This window comes from Zerene cesonia, chromosome 15 (assembly GCF_012273895.1).
Source record: "Zerene cesonia ecotype Mississippi chromosome 15, Zerene_cesonia_1.1, whole genome shotgun sequence".
Lineage (NCBI taxonomy): Eukaryota > Metazoa > Arthropoda > Insecta > Lepidoptera > Pieridae > Zerene > Zerene cesonia.
The window spans coordinates 4,757,916-4,779,095 of NC_052116.1; the positions used below are offsets into that span (position 1 = coordinate 4,757,916).

Below are 21,180 nucleotides of genomic sequence, written 5' to 3' on the forward strand. Positions count from 1 at the left end.
GCGTGCGCACCACCGAGCGGAGCGGCGACCGCACGCCCGGCGACCGCAGCGCTGAGCGGTAGCGGATCGGCGAGCGGACGCGACGACGCGGGGACGGCGTGCTGCAATACATCGTAGATAGTCAACATTTTGTTGTTTTAATATATTCTTTAATATTTTTTCTTATTCTCGAATCCTATTCTTAACCTGCTTGTTCTATGCCTCTTTATTTTCATTTACAACAAGAATCAAAATTTTAATTTTATACATAAGCCCTGGTGTCCAAGCTCCGGTGCCTAATTAGGGTGGGCTTCCCTTACGGACCATGGGGTCCATCGCTTGGAGCTTCTCGCCCGCATCATCATATTGAGTTCTGATTTAACCGTAAAGTTTTCAATGCCGCTATATTATAATTTATCTTGATAGATTGTAACCGGTCGAATAATTGATTTGAATTTAAAATAGCTTCTATTCTTCTCATTATATATACCATGCATCAGATACATACATAATCTATACTATCGATGGAAAATATGTTACCATATTAAAGGAACATTAACAAACTACATCGTTAATTTCGGAATAGGAAATTAAAACAATTACAAAGGATCTATGAATGTTATAAATTAATTAAATAATATTTTCTTAATATAGCTAACGTCTTGAAATACCATTAATTACTTCTGATATATGATAACGTAACTGTATATGTATTTGTTTGAGATACATTTGATATTTAAGTAATTTAGTAATTAATATTATCTTTCCTATATATATTGACTAGCTATTGCCCGCCGTTTCACCCGCGTGGTAAACTTCAACTGTCCAACTATCACCGTTTTTGATACTGCCTAGTGATTCACGGATGGACAGACGTTAAGTGATATAGTTTATATAGACAGATAGTTCAGTAAACATCTATAACTATCAACTTTCTTCATATCCAGATCCTAGCAAAAACTGTTCATCTTACATTCAAACTCGTCACAGCCTTATGAGCGCTTAATGCAGCCCTATCAGTAAAAACGACAACAACTATGATCTCCTTCCCTGCCAAACTTCAAGCTAGTAGTATAGAAAATAAAATCTTAGAAACTTGCGAAAACCATAAAACGTTCTTAATGCAGCCCTATTGCGAGATCCGTTCATGGGGGATGTGAAGTAACTATCAACTACCTTTTTAAAAAATTTCAAGTTTGTAACACAAAAAATAAACGACTTTCATACAAATTGTTGACATAATTAAATCAAATTTATTACGTTGTCGCTCACACATTATCAATATAAGTCATATTAAAAGTTGTGAAGCCCTAACTCACCGTGATAAAGACAATGATCTGTCTCGAGAACGTCTTCGTCTCGGAGACCACGGGGATCGACGCAAGCGACCGCGGGACATCGACCGAGATCTGCAAAAAGTGTAAGATTACATAACCACTCAATAGTACAAAATACAAATGTAAATGTAAGCAGGTTGTCTTTATATATCTTTTTTTCTTTTATAAGTTCTAATTCTACATTTAAAGCACATGCAAATTATGAGGAATTATTTAAAAATGATTAAACTTTATTAATGTCTCCGTAAACCGTATGTAGCGCTTCTCCACATGCAAATGAAAGATTAATAGAAAGCGGATTAAAAACCAACACTACTATTCGAATTTATAATATGAGAGTTCGATAAATAATAAAATACAACACCAACATTGTTTGAGCAATAGAAAGATGGAACATGCACAAGATTACCGACATAGTCTGCATGAAACAGAGCTGAACAGCAATACAATAGCGTACAACGAACCTAGAATTATACCGTAGTCTACTGGAGCCACGGCTGCGAGGGCGCGCGCGGGGGGACCGCGGGGAGCGGGGCGAGCGGGAGTCCCGCGGGGCGCGCGGCGAGCGGGACCCGCGCGGGGGCCGGGGAGAGCGGGAGCCGCGGGGGGCGCGCGGGGAGCGGGAGCCGCGCGGGGGCCGGGGGGAGCGCGAGCCCCGCGGGGGGCGGGGGGAACGCGAGCGTGACGCGCTGCGCGAGCCGGACTGCGCCCGACGCCGCTCCTCTTCCCGCCGCTTTGCGCGCATCTCCTTCTCGCGGATCATGCGATTGAACGCCTCTAGCGGATCCTCGCTGCGCCTGCACCAATACACGACAACCATTACATTCGATACGAGACACCAATGTAAACAATGCTGTTCCAAATGACAACTTGTAGAAGATTTTTAACGTTACTGAGTTATTGGCCAAAGGTGAAATAGTAGTAAATTAGATCGATATATCTTAATGAAGAAAAAATAGACAACTTTTGAAAGACTTCCAAAAGACAACTCAAGTTTTTCAACGCTACTAAATTATTGGCCGACGAAGTAGTAGCAGCAGTAGTATAAAAAATCCACATATAAAAATCATTTTAGGATAGCTTACCCATTAGGTGAGTCTTTAATACCAGGCGGTGGTGGCTGATACGGGTCTTGACCCGGGAAGCGATCATAAGGACGTCCGATTGGTCGTCCGTATGGTGGACTAAAAGAAAAACAAAAACTCATTAATTGTACGTCATTAAAATAAAACAATAAAGGAAACCATATTCAATAATTTTAAAAGACATTCATTGGTTGGAAAGTAATACTCACTTATTATAATGCGGTGGAGGAACCCCTGGCATAAATTGCGGTGGTGCTCGATTGTAGATAACCTAAAAATTAAAATTAATTTAAACAACATTTTAAATTGTAATACCATCAAACACAATTATTTAACGTTATGTCATGGCTTAGTAGAAATATGCCTTTAATTTCATAATTATTGTCATATACTCTTTTTGAAATTATAAGTTAAAAATTAACAGCGAGCGTGGTCACGGGGAGACTGTAAAGTATTCGAAACGTCGGGTTAATAATATAATGAATAAATCGCGTTTAAAATCCGTTGAAAAGTTTTTAATTTCTAAATGTATAATACTCGCGTAAAACCAAACACAAGAAAAAACTATAAGTTAATCTTATATTATATAAGAGTAACGATTTGTATGCAAGTAATAATGTAATAATGTTTTCATAAAACAACTACTGGACCCGTTTCAAAAATACGTCACTGAATGACAAGCTATATATGTACTACAGGCGAATTCAAAATTTTATGTTTTTTGTTCTTTTTTTATTTTACTTGAAATCAAAAATAACAGTACCTTTGCTTATTCAAAATATTGAGGGTTTCGTTAATCTTTTTGAGTTGAAAAATCATCTCATTCTAAAACGTCGCAAACCAAATGAAATCATTCATACGGTCAGAAATAAATTTATTCTTGTGCATATATATTACTTACTGTAAAAAATTACTGACATTACTGTGAATGTCATATTACTAAATAGATTTAAAAAATTAGCATTGGTACATCTTAGTTTGATCGTTTGTCATTACATAGTTTTTCGTTTTAATTTCTTACCTTTAAAAATATGCGACAAAAAATCCATTTAAAACTTTTGTGTGATCACAAAAGCAAAATAAAGAAGCAAGTTTGTTTTTATTCTTGATATTATAAAAAATTAATTGTTGTCCATTATAATCTACTAGCGATCCGCCCCGGCTTCGCCCGTGGTACATATATAGCCTATGGGCTTCCTCAAAAATAGGCTATCTAACACTGAAAGAATTTTTAAAATCGGACCAGTAGTTCCTAAGATTAGTGCGTTCAACAAACAAACATACTCTTCAGCTTTATAATCTAATATATAAAATTCTCGTGTCACAGTTTTCGTTGCCATACTCCTCCGAAATGGCTTGACCGATTTTGATGAAATTTTTTGTGCTTATCCGGTATCTATGAGAATCGGTCAACATCTATTTTTCATATCCCTAAATGATAAGAGTAAGGCAGAACAGCGTTTGCCGGGTCAGCTAGTATTAGTATAGATTTCCAAACATACTCATTGCTTTTTATTTATTTTATTTGTTCACAAATTTGCGACTTATTAACGATTAACATTACCTGTGACGACATCGGATCCCTTCGTTCGTCGATTGTTGGAGTGCTAGCCCTTTGCTGATCTCCCCTCGACATCTAAAACAATTAGTTGTGAGATTTACAAAAAAACATATTCAATATTTTCTTAGTTATCCATATTAATTTTGGTTCTAGATTATTATAAATTTAAATGACATAAATGAGATGATTCGATTGATGTATAGATGTTTTGTGTTAAATAAAATTAATAATTCAAGTCAACTGAATTCCCCCTTTGCAGTTTTGTGATTTCTGAATATTATTTTAAAATTTATAATAGGGTCGGATGGTGTGATGATGATTCTAGTGACAAGTAACTTGATATATAAACAAAATCAGAATATATAATCAAAATCATATTCGGTTCTTCCGTTCGGAATCAACGATCCCACACGATACAGATACAGACACGTCAAACTTTAGACATAACAGACGCTCCGTCGTTTCTGCACCGGGAGTTAAATTTTTGTTCTATTAAAAGGCAATGGCATATTCAGGAACCATTTTCATTAAAAAAGGCATGTTGGAAAGAAAGACATTAATAGGTGTTTCAATTGACCAATTCGAATATATTATTATATGTGGCTATAAGGGAATTCATAAAATGTCTTATTTAATCAATTGGCTGTGAAAAAGATATTTATCATTAATAAACCTAAAGGAAGACTAAAATTTGTTAAAACAAATGTTACTTACATTTCCATGGCCTTCCATTGGTTGATTTTTAGATGGTCCTGTAACAACAGAAATATAGATATTTATGGTTATACTGAAAGAAATAAAAATAAAAAACACGAATGATTTATTAATTCGCTTTAAAGAGGTTATAAGCAAGCATTTTGCTCTCTTAGTTTGCTTGATTATCCAATAAAGAAAAAAACCATCACCATTCTATTTGAACTCAGACTTTTAAAAATGCAATTTAAAGTTTTATTTTATTTGTTTTTGTTCTGTGGATTATGATAATAAACTGTGCGTTAATATCTACAAAATGTGCTACTGGCGATTTCTTTATTTAATAAATTATAACAATATGTGTATAGACTACACATGTATACCATTTATTTCTATATTTAACATGAGCAAAAAACTATTTCACCAAATTTTTTTCTACATACTGAACCAAAATTATTTAAAACACTACTGCAACAAAAAAAATAAATATATATAACTAGCACACTAATAAAAATCAGTATAACAACACTGCACACATTTCAACATGCATTGCCTAGTGAACATAGGCGTGCAGCATAGGAAGCGGAGACAAGCCGGGCGGTGACAGCTGCATAGCATGCAAAACGTTAGTCGTGATGCAATACCGTAGCGCGATCGGTGCGGCCGGTCGTGTCTGTTGTATGGCGCGCGATGCCCGTGTGGGGCTGGGGGCGGGTGGGGCCCTGGGGCTCCGTGGGGTGCGGGCCCGTGGGGTCCTTGGGGAGCGTGGGGGCCCGAAGGGGGTTGGTGCGTGTGCGCAGGGGGCACGGTGACAGTGATGTTGTCGTCCGCGGATCCATCCGACTCGTCCCCGGCCCGCGCCCCCTCACGCTTCCCCTCACGCCTCTCTGGAGGTTTCTCCTCTACTGCTTCTATCACACACATTGTACGTCACACACACACTATCCACGCTTATTAGTTCGTAATCGATACACTTCATTGGAAAAATTATTACAATAACATTTTGTCAAAGTATATCATAACAGCCCATACGAGTCAGATGGAGATATTCTTTATTAGTCACATACACACTGCAAATCTGTTAGTACTTGTATAAATAATACACACCTTTAATTGGATATTTATTTAAAACAAATATAATAACTGATAGAAATTAATAATAATAATCACCATTTGATGGCGCTTGTTGAACAGCTCCATTTGATGGTGGACCAGGGCCGACAGGTGGTTGTTCTGCTTTAAGTACAAAAAAATAACATTTAAAAAATTATCAATTGAATATAATAAAACAAGTCGTAAAATTATTACATCTCATAAATTATATATTATTCATCTTAATCTCTCAATTCCACATTCCAAGTAAATATAATTTTTTTAACTCACAATTATATATCTTATATATAAAATTCTCGTGTCACAATGTTAGTCTCTATACTCCTCCGAAACGACTTGACCGATTCCTCTGAAATTTGGTAAGCATATTGGGTAGGTCTGAGAATCGGCTAACATCTATTTTTCATACCACTAAACGATAAGAGTAAGGCAGAACAGCGTTTGCCGGGTGCAGCTAGTATACATATATATTCTTTTAAGTCATCATCGGAGCTGGTGGGTCGCCTGATGGTAAGCGCTACCAACGCACACATTTGGAGAGGCGTAAGATCGATTGCAGAACTAACGCCTCTACAAATAGATTGCCGACTTCAAATTGGAAAGTAATAAAGATAGGATTGACGAGAGAAATGAAGGAAAGAACTGGGATCTCAACAAACGAAACACAGCAGTATGCTATTTCATACCGGTCTTCTGTGGGAGTGTGGAATTTCCCCAGTGCGAGCTGGCCCAAATCGTGCACGACTACACATCTCTAAAATAAGTTCACAATTACTAACCAACAGCAGGCCGCACTGGCGCAGCAGAGGGTCTATGTGGAGCCCTGCGGCTATAACCTGTCTGATTGCGGAATGATGATACTGAATTTCTTAAGAATCTGAAATTAAAGTAACTATGTATAGAGCACAATTGATTCACATACACATACTAAGATTATCATAAAGCTTTCTTTTGTATTACCTATTGGGTATCAAAGTTGTAGGTGCTATCTCCTTTTCACGACAGTCAGGACATTCATGGTCTTCTGACTCCAATAGAGCACCTCTTATACCTACAAATAATAGATATACAGGTTTATTTTAAAAGCAAAAAATATAATCATCCATATCATAATCCTATAGAAATTATATCAACAAAAATCATACTAGGTACAAAATAAATCTAAAAATATTAAAACTTTTCAAATAAAGAATCTTTTCTATCTATATACTTATAATTGAAATACTAATAACTAAACCAAGCAAAATAAAATCATTCAATATCAAAGTATAAGTAGTCGGAAACATACATTCATCACAAAAAGAATTGCCACAGCATGGTATCATAACAGCATCTGTGAGAAGGTCTCTGCATAGGCTACATATTAGTTCATCAGGTATAGTCGGTTCTGGAGCAGCTGGTGTATTTGGCAGAGTTTCAGGACCAACGGCACTTTCTGATGCTAAATATGCCTCACTGCAAACAAAATGGTAATGTTATTGATTATAAGATACATAATACAAAATACAAATTACTCTTTAGAATAAATGTCAATGCATTAATAACATTAGATAGATAGATAAATACTGTAAAAAAACAAATGGTGCAGATTACTTTTTTAAAGTAATTAATCATTATAATATGTAAATTTACATGCAAAGATTTGTATTCAAACTAGTTTTCCACCTATAGCTTACTGCTTTCAAATAAACTTGGTGTATGGAAATGAGGTGGTTCACTGCTGGAAACATTGCTCAGCCTCGTAACTATGCCAAGCCAAAGATCATATAATCCCTTGCTAGTATTGTTAAAGAAAGACCAACAAACAAATTTCCTGTCAGATTCATAATGTTATAAAGGATGCATAAGTATTTTCAGTTAGACTGCATATTTAAGTTTACTTAACTTTTGTACTTTAGTACAATAAACTTACTGGTCCACTGCTGGCACAGCAAACGTTCCACTTGGTGTCATCATGGCTCCTGGTGCTTTTGGACCATCTACTGGGACCATAAAACTACGAGGTATCCCAGAACTTCGTCTGATTTCTATTGGATCACTCTGAAAATATTACAAAAATGAATTAATACAAGTGTAGTTATACACAGACACAGAACATGAGAGTTAATCTACACCTAAGAAAGTTTTAACCTCAATAGACAGAAAAAATAAATATCAGTGAAGAGCATGTTCAAGTTATGATCGAGTCTAATCCTTTTAATTTAATATTTATAACCTAAATGAGCATGTGGAACTTATATTTGTTAATACATCAATACATGTAACATATATGTATTTATAGTATGTATTTGAAACTTGAGATATTATTGCAAATTAGTGACTGATATATATTATATATACAGTGGACCCTCAGGAATCCTGCATCTGGCTTATCTAATGAGTTTCCTGAAAACTTATGTTTTGACAAGTATGCATTATTGACAGTTTACAATCTGAATGTGCCACCACTATTGAGCCTGTCGAGAAGATATTGTTGTGATTACTTCATATCTGAATAATATGTAATAAAATATACATACATATGTAGTTATTTCATTTATTAATTTAAACAATGAAGAATAATGAAGTATGAATTTTACTTCTGATGCAGAACACGAAAACATATCTTATCATTGGTTCTGTTATTAATGTATTACAGGATAAGCTTATGAAAAAAAAATCTGGACTATAAGGGGATCTATAGGCTATAACTTAAAATTTGATAGTACAGCACTGCCCTGCAAAACGTTTGTGGGATGACCATGGGTCCAGTGTAATAGAATTCATATTTACATATAAATCATACTTACAGAATTTGCAATAGGACAATCTTTTATCCAATGCCCTCTCTTCTGACACTTAAAACAAGTATAATTATTTGGCACTACACCTCTTTGATTTTGACCACGAATCTTTTGATAACTAAAAATAGATAAAATTCTATTACATTTTGTTCAATAATTTTTTTTTCCACTATACTGCATATTATTACACAAATATAAAAATTATTAAATTTGATAATATAAATTTAAATTAAATATATAATCATGACCATACATATTGACATAGCAACTCTGAAAACAGTTTTTATTTATTATTCAGTTAATCTAAATAAATAAAACGGAAAAGTGAATGTTCTATCTTTTGTAAAGAGTACTGACTGACAATGATCTATCAACACACAGACCAAACTACAAGACCACTGTTGCTGATATTAGGCATGTAAAAAGTCACTATGACATAGGCATCCTCCAAGTAAGGTTTTTGACAAATTCTACCCCCAACAAGATCAAATAGAGAATGAAAGTTTGTACTATGTAAATTTATTTGGACCACACAGGCGAAACTACAGGCAACAAGTAGTTAATAGTATTTTAGTTATAATTGAAAATAGTATGTTAGTCTGATAATCTTTGTTAATAAATACTTACTTGCTGGGATCATAATCAAAGGTGGACTGAGATATCATAGCATTAATTTTATCTTGCTCACTGCCTTCCATGCGAGACAAATCAGCCAGGCCTTTGTTAATTGATACATCTTTGATGGGTGCTCCTTGATTATTACCACTATCCCACTGTTTCTTTGGCTGCTGTGATAGGGGTACTCTCGCTACCAGTAGTGATGTGTTTTTAGGAATTAATGTATTATCATCCGAATACACTAAAAATCACATATCAGTTATCAAAAATAAACAAAATTTTAAAACAAAATTGTATAAGTTTTGAAAAATTATAAGCTAACCTTCTTTCGTCTGGGCATTAGTTATTTGCAAATCAAAATCGGACGTTTTTCCGATACGTTTTTGTTGTGAGATAGCCGCTTTCAAATCGCCAACAGAAATGTGTAAGCCGTCGAAAGTAACAGTGTCGTAATCCAAAGCACTTTTAAACTTATAATGCACAGACATTTCTGTATTTCTGAATTCAATGTTATTATTTTATGTAACATGACAGAACAATCTTCACGTGTAAAGAAAAAGTTAAGTCATTTACAGTGCACAGATTGTTGCCTAATAAGTTTAACACCAGTCTTGAAATTACACTTGAAACGAAATTTTGTGTACAAATATAACTATGTAGTGGATATAAAAAACACAATCGCAATTATTTAAATGTAATTGAAAGTATAATATATCATTAACATCATGTGTAGTCTTAGATTTCGCCGCAAGCGAAGACCGCCATTACGAATAAGGCGATTATTCATACGAAAAATGAGAATCGACTCGCGGAAATGGATTAAACGCTGCTTGATGCCAACATGACAACGACAACCTTGTGACAACTGACAAATCAGAGTGGTATAGCCAGAATTAAAATTAAATAATACCGGGAATCTACTTTTTTAATGCCACTTACTCATTCTCCAATACTTGGACGTACCTATGGAAGGATAATTGCAAATTATTTTTTTCCGTCCTACTCAATTTGAAATTGATTATTTTTAGTAACTTTATGTACGATAAAGTGGTGGGATTTCTGAACCGTAGTACAACTTCATATTACGTTAAAATTATTTTCAATTAGGTAGTGTCTCGTGCTAACCGGGAGTTACACACTTCCGTGTAGGTTAGAATTTCTCGCTCATACACGGATGCCAGCAACCCGCATTTGCACAACGCAAACCCTAAAATATAGGACGGTTTTTGCAAATATTTTGTTCTAAATTCTCACATGACTGAAAACATATTTTGTACATTTAGGAATGTTTGAACGCAATTTAGCGACAATACATAAATAACAATTAAAAAATTCAAATTGTAAACGTAAGATTAAATTTTTTATACGCTTTTATTAGTGAATAAATAATTATTATATTTTTTAGATACAATAAAAATATATATTAACTACGAACTAAATGAAAAAATTAAAAGAAAAACTACAAAATTAAGTGGCAACTTACCGGAAATAGTCATTACAGATATCCATTATAATTAGAAGTATTCATATCGATTTTAAGATATCCAAAAGTATTTAACTACCTCATATAAAATAATATACATTTTAGTACATTTAACATATTTTTCTTTTAACTATACTTTGTAAGCAAGAATGGTTTAACATGTACTGACTTATTTGGCAAATTGCCATGAACTTCCGGTGTGTAAGATAAAGACACACGCGGATCTATCGAGAAAAGAACGCGAATAATTAGAAAAATAAGTAAAAAAGAACAATTAATTAAAACTTTATATTGTATTGCTTTTCAAAATGTCCAATAACGGTGCTCCGGACTCATGGGAGAGTCAAGCTGAAGTTGTGGGTGAAAAAGGTGCAAAAGATTCTAATGACTTGTCTACTAAATTTTCCACGTTGAATGTAAATGCCGTGGAATTCGTGCCTTCTTTTTGTAAGCCTTCCCAGGCTAGCGATAGTAATGATTCACCGACAACGCCTCAAAAATCTGAAAGTAGTTCCACGAGCTCTGATGGCAGTCCGGTCTTAAATGGTATGTCATGTCATTATTTATCATAGCTGCTATGGTAAATTCTTGATAGAATCGAATTCTATGGCTAATAATAACGCGTAAGTTGGATTAATATTCAATTTCCAATATTTTTTATCGTTCAATACAACATCCATGCCATGACTATTTTTTGCCGAATCCAGTTCTAACGGGTTATGTCGAGACACGCGGCGTGACTATATAATTATAGTCATAATAAACTTTCTCTCATTCTCTGTTGTATAGCGAAGAAGTGCCCACGAAATTATGAACACGGAAACAATATCAAAGGGTGATGTGGCTACATATTTTTAACATCTGAAAACTTTCACTCACGTACTACAAAATAATTTGCTATTTGCTTTATGATAAAATACCATTTTTATTTTTTATAATTTAATCTAGATTGTAGTTTAATAGATAACTGGAAATATTAATGAATAATGTTAAATTGGCAAATGAACTATATATGATGCCACATATTTGTATAAATAGGTTTGATGACAGGTCAGAATTGTGTTGGTATGTTAGTGTTTAAATATTAGAACATGAGAAATTCTCAATGAATATTCTGATCCATGTATCTTAACAGCAAGAGATATGTAATTTGCTATTTTAATGATACTTTCTATAATTATTAATAGTATTATATTGCTAATTATATAGAAATTACTCATTGATATAGCAAAAATTTAATACAACGAGTTTATATGTACTTGTTAAAATAACTTAACGTTTAAAATATTATCATATTTCCTATTTATATACCACTGCCCTGTTTAATTTATGCGAGTAAAATTATTTTAAATTCCATAATTTCAAAATTTGCAAAGTCCTTAATTTAGCATCATTTTTATAAATTTGGATTATTCATTATAAAATCTTTAACATAACGTGTAAGTCTTTTAAATTTATCAAATTTACAATCAAAAACGTGAATGTATTTGATACAGTATAATAGAATATGGGAAAGAATTAATATATTATTTATAACAACCTGTTTGCCCCGGTTTCACATATGGTACATAACTGCAGTAATGAATGGTGAAAGAATTTTTGAAATCAGTCCAATCGTTCACATGTGATGGAGTGACCAAGAGAAATAGGCATTCATTTTTATTATTATTGTTTATTATTTTAATACATACAGAATATGCAATTTTTGTATGTTAAAATGATGTAGTTATTAACTAATATGTTTTATTTTAAGGATGTGGAGAAGGAGATAATGGGGAATGTGCTGCATCAGCATCTCCACGAGTGGAGGAGCCTCCTCCTGTACCTCCAGCTGCTGCAGCTGCTCCAGTACCAGAAGTACCACCTGATGACAACTCTCCAACTGTTGATAGCTGGGAGAATGAAGATAATGCACTACTAACAGAAGAAATCGTTGAAGCAGAAGAAGAGGAAATAGAAGCACAGGTGGAAGCCCCTGTAATTAGCATGTTTTTTTATTTCTTTTTATTTGATTTACTACGCAATAATAAATGACACTTAAAATTTTCACTTGATCACCAAAGAACTGATAAATTTAGTAATATAGTATGTTTAGATTTGCTAGCCGTGCCATACAATTAAGCTCAATTCATAGCAAGCACCTCTAAACTGTTGCTAAGCAACTGAAATATTAGTTTTGTTAAAATTTCCAAATAATGTCCTGATTTGCAATTAAATCCTCTTGAATTAGAAGTTGGACATGAAACAGGAATAAAGTATTTAATCAGTAAGGTCATTATGTTATGCTTTAGCTTTTTTTTTTATTTTTTAAGGAATTGGATTAATATTTACTGCCTATCAAAATTAAGTAATGAAATAAAATCAATACAGTTACTGCATAATTATTAGAAAGATATATGTCATTCTAAAAACCTTGCCTGCCATGACTTATTTATAACTTTTAATTGAATTTCAAAATTTATAATGTAAATTATAAATAATTTAACCAAACATTTACATAAATTTCAAGTATCTTTACCTATGTTTTCCTTTATCTGTTTTATAATTTGATTATACTAGCTCTTAATAGATTGATCACCATGGCATACACAACATGTTTTAAAGAACTTGTGAACTCATTATAGCCTCGTGCATTTCTCTTTAGATTTAAATTTACTGAAATTATGTCAAATTACATTGATTAACCACTTAATGAAACTTACTGAGACACAAATTCAATTTGAAGTATCATTCAAATGTATTAATAAAAGAAAAAGAAGAATGTATTTATTGTTTTTAGAGATAGTTTAGAGTGATTGGTGAATATTTAGTTTTAGCAAACATTACAAGGAATGCTGAAACCATATATGTGTCTTAGCTTATAATTAATAACATTCAATCACAGCTTATTCTTTATTGTTTATTTGTTTTGTAGATGTATACAAATTACTAGCATTAATTATATTATCTATTATGACTTCTATTTGCATTTAGTTTTGAGTTATTCATATATTTCATCTATGCATATACAGGTGTCCCACCAGTAGTTTAGAATGCTCAATATATTTTTAATCAGATAATTTAAATAATCATAACTCACTTTTATATTCTTATATTAAACAAAATCACAATTTCTTACCTTACAGAATATTTCTCTAAGTTGTTAACTATGTAAAAAAAAGTGTTAGGCATTCTATAAGAAAGTAGCTGCTCATCAACTCCAAAAGTTTTTGAATTTTGTTACAGTTATCATCTAAGTGGAGACAAATCCATCACATAAAAGTCATTAAATCCATTCAGCCTTTTTTTTATTTCATTAATGAGATATGCATACATATGTAAATTAGAATTGGACTGCATAAGTAAATTTGCTATAGCAGAATAATTATTATAAATAAAAAATCTTTGGTGATAGACTGATTGTCAATTAACTTATAGTTTAAACTAAACAGATTTATTTCCAACTTTCTACCGTTTAAAACTTACTATAAAATATAAATATTACATAGATAGAAACAGTTACCATTGCTTTAATAAAATGAAACCACACAAACCTAATTCATGGTTGCAAAATAATGGGCGTTTCTGTCTTTTTTGTATGTGTTTTGATACATATTTTTGGTTGTCTTTATTTGACAGCAAAATCTTATCTTTTCCTTTTATAACTAAGTCCTTGTCGATGAAGTTTACTTACGCGTTATGAATACAAAATAACCTTGTTTTTATCGCTTTAGTATCATAATAAATTTGTCACTTTTGCAAAAATCTATTTAGTCTAAATTTAGCGGCGAAACTCTTTGCTTGTCAGTACAAGTTTTATTGTGATAATAGAATATATATACATATATATATATATATATATATATATATATATATATATATATATATATATATATAATGACAATAAAGGTAATTTAATATTGTATGTGATTAGGTCATATTATGTTTTAGGTTACGTTTGTGTATAAGACCCAATTATAAGCGTGCAATATGTTCGAAATTTTAGGAGGATGGAGAATTGGCAAAGAAAGTTCCTAAGAAGAAGCCGCCACGAGTGGAAGACACGCGTAGCAAAAAAGAACACGTGAATGTCGTATTCATTGGACATGTAGGTGAGTAGTCATTGAGCCACACTATCAATTGTATATTTACATAAAAAAATAAATGTGTATTGTTCTAGTTTAAAAAAAATGTACTTATATGTTTTGTAAATTTGCTCATAAGTAAAAGACCTGTAACCACTTCAGTTAAAATTGATGATTTCTATATATAGATATAAATTAAAATAATCGCTATCTCAGATGCTGGTAAATCTACAATTGGAGGACAAATTATGTCACTGACTGGCATGGTAGACAAAAGAACACTGGAGAAATATGAACGTGAGGCGAGAGAAAAATCAAGAGAATCATGGTACTTGTCTTGGGCATTGGACACTAACCAAGAAGGTAATTTAGTTTTAATTGTACCCATATGTCCATATGTCATGTGTCCAATTGTTATAAGTAAATATCACATTAATGTGTTTTAATTATTAAAATAGAATATAAAAATTTACCACTTTTGAAAATCTTTATTCAACAGAACGTGACAAGGGAAAGACTGTAGAAGTAGGAAGAGCATACTTTGAGACTGACAGAAAGCATTTCACAATCCTTGATGCACCGGGACACAAAAGTTTTGTGCCCAACATGATTGGTGGTGCAGCACAGGCCGATCTTGCTGTTTTGGTATGTACAACATACATTTGTAAATACATATTGAGATATTTTGTATTGCATATTAAACTGTTCAATAGCAATTTATTATTCACCATACTATTTAATATTACATATAAATATGTCATATTAGATATATATTTTGTTTTGACCCTGGACTAGCATGGGCAGAGCCTGTGACTTAAATTTTTTTCTTGAATCTGTTACCAAATCGTTTCGTCTTATCAAGGTTTGTAAAGACCTTGATAATGAACTTTTAACAAAGGTATGCTATTGTAGATAAATCTAATTAGCATACAAGGTGTGTAGCCATAAATATTCCCCCTTTGTGTCATCAATCATTATAACACTGGAAAATTTCGTTTAATTTTAATCATGATACATTATTTCATTATTGTTTATTATTTTATTTGAACATATAAAAGAATATGGAGGATTTAATTCTGAAATGTGGAATACCAGCCATCTGACCCATATCTGCACAGATGCAATGATGATCCTACATGTACTAAATATACTATAAATCGTAACACAGTTTGATTACTCTCTCGCGAGAAATATTTCATGTCTTATCACAGTGTTATCTCATTATAGGTAATTTCTGCCAGAAAAGGTGAATTCGAAACAGGTTTCGACAGGGGGGGACAGACTAGGGAGCATGCTATGTTAGCAAAGACTGCTGGTGTTAAACACTTGGTGGCGCTCGTGAATAAGATGGATGATCCCACTGTAAACTGGGAAGAAAAGAGGTAAATAAAAATTTATTTATTGTGTGACATCTAATGTTATATCCCTTGTTGAAATTTTTTATGCAAATTTTAGATCAGATATAACCTACATTATCTATTATTTTATTATGAACTAAATCGATATAATACTTTGTTCTATCAACTTTGTCAACTTTGTGCTGTTTGTGGTCCATTTATATAACATAATTTTAATAAATTTTCAATGCACATTATGTTACAGATACAATGAATGTCGAGACAAAATCCTGCCATACTTGAAAAAGCTTGGATTTAATCCAGCAAAAGACTTATCCTTCTTGCCTGTGTCAGGTCAGACAGGGCAGGGATTATTGGAAAGGGTGAGTACTTTAAAATTATTGTAGAACTATAGAAAACAATAATAATCTAAATTCAAAATTAGTCATTGCTAGGAACACTTTTTACAATATTAATAATTTAAAGATCTTTATCTATTTTATAAATCCTAGGTGACTGAAGAAGTTTGTCCGTGGTACCGTGGACCTTCATTCATCCAGCTTATTGATGAACTTCCATCTCTGAATCGTAAGATGGATGGTCCATTCATTATGCCTGTAGTTGACAAATATAAGGATATGGGTACAGTGCTCATGGGAAAAGTTGAAGCGGGCGTCACACGGAAGGGTGCCACGCTTTTCTTAATGCCTAACAGGGTATGTACAAATTTAGTTTAAATCAGTCGTAAAGTGTGTCAATTAAATGATATTCTAAAATATTTTATAAAGAGAATTAACTGAAAATATTTCAGGTTCAAGTAACTGTTGATCAGTTATGGTCGGATGACATTGAAGTGACTTCTATCGGTCCTGGCGAAAATGTGAAGGTGAAACTCAAGGGCATTGAGGAAGAGGATGTGTCGCCCGGTTTTGTTTTGTGTGATACCGCTGAACCAATTACCACGGGAAGAGTGAGTAAAATATGCACTCCATTGTTTCCTTAGTGATATTGAATATGAATCATTTACATTATATGTTGGTGATGTGTTGGAAGTATTTTATACTATTTCGTATTTAGATTCGAATTCTGCCTTAAGTCTATAATAAAATAATATTTACTGTTATTATATAAAATTGCAATGTATTTACATACTTCAATGTGATAAAAAGATAATAAATAACACATATTTATTTATATGATAAAAATGTAAAATATGTTTTCAGGTATTTGATGCTCAAGTCGTAATATTGGAGCATAAGTCCATTATCTGTGCAGGATACTCAGCAGTGATGCACATACATTGTGCTGCAGAAGAAGTTACTGTTAAGGTTTTTATCTATTATTTTATTAAGTTATAACCACCATACAAAATTTTATTATTCATTTTAATTATTATATTGAAATGATCGTATACCTTCTCCGTAGGCGCTAATTTGCCTAGTGGACAAGAAGACGGGAGAAAAGTCGAAAACGCGACCGCGTTTTGTTAAACAGGACCAAGTTGCCATTATGAGGATAGAGTGTGCGGGAATCATTTGCCTAGAACCATTCAAGAAATTCGCTCAGATGGGAAGATTCACTTTAAGAGATGAAAGTAAGTTGCATTTCTAACATATAATACTAATCATATAATGTTCCCTCATTTAAGTCACCATGCAATATACAACTTGGACAGTTTATAAAAGTGTGCTATAAAAAATTAAATGGATTGTTTCTCTTTTGGAACAATTATTAATTTTGAACAATTATCAGTATAAATGAGCATTAAATGTGGTATATTGTGCTTTATATTTCAGCGTTTATTATTAGATATCGTTATATTTTACTAAATATATGTATATTTTTTACTTTCAGATAAAACTATTGCAATTGGAAAAGTCCTCAAGGTGGTTGAATAAATTTGGCACTATGTTTGTAATTTAGCTAGGTTTAGGCTTTCATTATCGTATATCAGAGAATGCATCTATAACATTATGTAATCCTGATCTTTGGGATCCATGTGAGAGCTGGAGTGTCACGTGTAACATCGGAACTTTCGGAATTAGAGAAAACCTAGCTTCAGAGGGAAATAACGCATTGAATACGGCCACTGCCATAGCGCATCTCTTTATTTACGCAATTGCAATATGGTGTATTCCTTATAAACTGTTTCATAAAAAATTCAGCGCAACTCTGCTTTTTACGTTAGCAACATTAAATACTGTTCCTGTGCAGGACATTGATGTTAGAATAATTGTAATTAGATATTGGATCAATGTGTGTGTCATAGATAAATAATATATGGTACACTTGATTAATTAATTATTACCAGTTTACTTCTTGTTTTATAGATTGTTAAAAAGCTGATATTGAACGAATGTGATAAGTAATGATAACGACATCGAGTAAAAATGGTTTAAATATATTTATATATTTATGATATTGAGAACAGGAGTTAAAGGTTGCTACGTGAAAAATATAAACCTTTTTCATAAGTGAAATATAGGATGTGTTTGATGGATAAATGTTAAGGTGGATAATTTGATGTAAAGATTACTATTAAGGAACAGAGTATGATACTCCAAAATTAGTCAAACTGCTATGTATAAATATTTTAATGTTTTACTAGCATTTACACATTGAACACGCTAACTTGCTTACCGATTACACCAATAAAATATATAATACGAATTGTTGAAATCTATTGTCTATTGCATATAAGTGTGGTGTTCCGTTTACTTCACGGCGGGCTCGCCGCAGATAGCACGTGCAGAATTCCGTGGTCCAATTTGTTTGTTTCCCCGTTTGTGACTACACCGAGCTGGGATGCACGTCTGTCTGCGACGATCCAATACGTGATCGCGTTCTAAGTGCTCTTATTTCATGTGTACCAGCATAGGATACAACAATTGAATGTTAATATTTTTATACGTCAGTAAAACTACAAGCGATATGAAAGCCGATGTGGGTTTGTAAAGAAGGGTTGTGTATATATTATACCGACGACATTATCTTTTAAACTATGGTAGTTCTAATTCATTGTTTTCTACGACATGAAATGATAAGAGCACGGAGAATATCTCTCGACATATTGATGTGGTTCTGGGGTGGATGATGCTCTCGTCTGTTAGGATGATCAACGGCTTATTAGTGTAATAAAGCAGTTTTAAATATTATTACATATTGTTTGCTTTACACGAAATTTCTGCATGTTGATAATAAAAACATCATCTCGTTTGGCAGAATATATTTAGCAAAAATGTTTTATTTTATTTTGATTACCCTTGTTGTTTAATCTATATTATATAGATTTATATGTATCTCTTGCTCAGACCTATATTTTCACTTAACATTATAAACATAATATAATCTATTACTATTTAATGTATTTGTCCATATAATTTGCTATACTGCATACATATAAATAAATGTTATCATTTATTTCTTAAATATTATGTCTGATAGCGTAATATTTGCATAGATCGAAACATGTATCGATCTGTATGTTTATGATGTAGATTATACTACTTGCAATATTTTTATAAAAATTATGATAATAGCTAATAATAATTTATTACTTTTGTGACCAACAGTGGGTACATTTTATTTTAATTTATTTCATGCTTTTCGATTTAATTTCCATGAAATGAAGTAATAAACAATGGTTTATGTTGATCTTTACTTTCGTCCTGGAGTACTGTCCAATCTATTAATATTGACATTAATTTGATTTTAATAGTTCGCGCTCGGTAAACCCACATTAATTTTTTACTCATACATGTAGAAAGTGCTAATATAGGAAGACAGAGTACTTACAGATGATTCGGTAACTGTGGTTGAGAGTCGCTTATAACGCCGCTTCAACCTTCCAATTATTGTTATAAATTTATATCTATATTTTTCTTTTTTTATGTTCATCTTTTTTTTAACATAATCAGTTTATATTTAGGTCGATGGATATTTTTTTTTATCATTGATGTTATATATGTGTATCATTGTAACATCTAGGCGTACGTTTGCACCTCTTTTGAGTCGTAACTGTTTGCGTGGAACTGATAAAATGCAGATTAATCATTAATATTTATGTTGAGGTGCTGCGTCCACTGCACGGCTCGTCGTGAGCGTTTGCATACTTTCATTTCTATTTTGTTTTAATTTAATAAAATTTATTTAAACTGCTGTATATTTAGTTGTTTTTATTTACCGCCTTATAAATAGCGTATATGCTTGGTGTGTCACTTGCTTTTTTGTCAAATTTGTATAGTATGTATAAAATCTAATAATGTATTATAATAACTTGAAAAAAAACATTACTTACTAAACCTATGTTATTGTCTTCCCGACATGTAAATTAGTCATTATATGACTCGTTTCAACAATGGTTCTCGACATATTTAGCTTGTCGACGGAATTGTAAGCAATGTTAATATTAAAATTCATTATAAAACGGCCATCAGTTTATTACTTGATATCTTTACGTTTCCTTATTATTTTATATTAATTTCTTTCTATTTCAAAAATTTCTCATTTATAAAAGCATTTCAATGCTATAAAAACTAAAAATTAATATGACCAAAATATGGATATAAGGACAGCTTGCTTTGTTCCTGTAAATTTTTCTTAGCTTTGCAAACTGTGTTTTTATTCGTTATTTATAAACAGCTTATGTTTATTAAACATTAAGGGCTTGATACAAAAACTATATGTAGAAGCTTGTGTGTTGCCTCTGTCTATTTTTTATCTAAGACAATGTAACGTGGTGATTATTTAAAGATACATATGTAAGTTGATAAATGTACAGGTAAAAATTATGTATAGATGATCAACTTATATCAACCATCAGGTTTGGGTAGAATAGAACTATTCCTACATCGGTTTATAATCAAACGCGAGTAACTAATTTTATTAATAAATTGAAAGAATTAGATGGAATTGTTTTTCTCTACGTCAGTTGATCCTTGTCAAAATTCACTTTTCTATATTATATATTCAGAGACAGGTGGTCTGCAAACGAAGTTCTCACTAATTAATGGGTGCAAAAGGAATATGAAGCACAGGATTTTTGGCTTTTAATAGATGTTTATATAGGTACTGAAGTATTCCAAGCGAGCTCTGCAAGACACCAGAGACAAGAGATGGTACCTATAT

At 32.4% G+C, this 21,180-nt stretch overlaps 2 protein-coding genes across 6 annotated transcripts; one reads left to right on the plus strand and one right to left on the minus strand.

The window, feature by feature from the left end:
* Position 1: 1 nt before the first annotated feature.
* On the minus strand, positions 2 to 10,000 carry LOC119832479 (E3 ubiquitin-protein ligase RBBP6-like; the record flags this gene model as incomplete). The annotated part of the gene is made up of 16 exons (XM_038356146.1): positions 9,492 to 10,000; positions 9,179 to 9,410; positions 8,558 to 8,669; positions 7,681 to 7,808; positions 7,057 to 7,223; positions 6,729 to 6,819; positions 6,548 to 6,645; positions 5,826 to 5,891; positions 5,300 to 5,566; positions 4,677 to 4,714; positions 3,966 to 4,037; positions 2,611 to 2,672; positions 2,402 to 2,500; positions 1,781 to 2,113; positions 1,299 to 1,388; positions 2 to 101 (listed from the first exon to the last, which is right to left on the minus strand). Coding segments are annotated over exons 1-16 (2,121 nt in total), but the record flags the coding sequence as incomplete, so codon positions are not given.
* Positions 10,001 to 10,820: 820 nt separating this feature from the next.
* On the plus strand, positions 10,821 to 20,483 carry LOC119832655 (eukaryotic peptide chain release factor GTP-binding subunit ERF3A). Of its 5 annotated transcripts, none has more exons than XM_038356353.1 (12): positions 10,821 to 11,198; positions 12,406 to 12,629; positions 14,638 to 14,743; positions 14,933 to 15,079; positions 15,216 to 15,361; positions 15,944 to 16,098; positions 16,319 to 16,436; positions 16,566 to 16,769; positions 16,865 to 17,023; positions 17,277 to 17,381; positions 17,479 to 17,647; positions 17,908 to 20,483. In XM_038356353.1, exons 1-12 carry the CDS (start codon positions 10,961 to 10,963, stop codon positions 17,949 to 17,951), a joined length of 1,815 nt encoding a protein of 604 aa, XP_038212281.1. In that variant the 5' UTR covers positions 10,821 to 10,960; the 3' UTR covers positions 17,952 to 20,483. The 5 variants fall into 5 exon arrangements, with proteins under 5 accessions (XP_038212281.1, XP_038212283.1, XP_038212285.1 ...); XM_038356355.1 differs by having other exon boundaries at positions 12,406 to 12,617; XM_038356357.1 differs by having other exon boundaries at positions 10,821 to 11,021; positions 12,406 to 12,617.
* Positions 20,484 to 21,180: the final 697 nt, after the last annotated feature.

Excerpts from the sequence above, each read along its gene's own strand:
- LOC119832655 (XM_038356353.1), top strand. The coding sequence starts at position 10,961 with ATGTCCAATAACGGTGCTCCGGACTCATGGGAGAGTCAAGCTGAAGTT. Across the intron at positions 14,744-14,932 it reads CGTATTCATTGGACATGTAG|ATGCTGGTAAATCTACAATT; the intron begins GTGAGTAGTCAT and ends TCGCTATCTCAG. Across the intron at positions 16,770-16,864 it reads TTTTCTTAATGCCTAACAGG|GTTCAAGTAACTGTTGATCA; the intron begins GTATGTACAAAT and ends AAAATATTTCAG.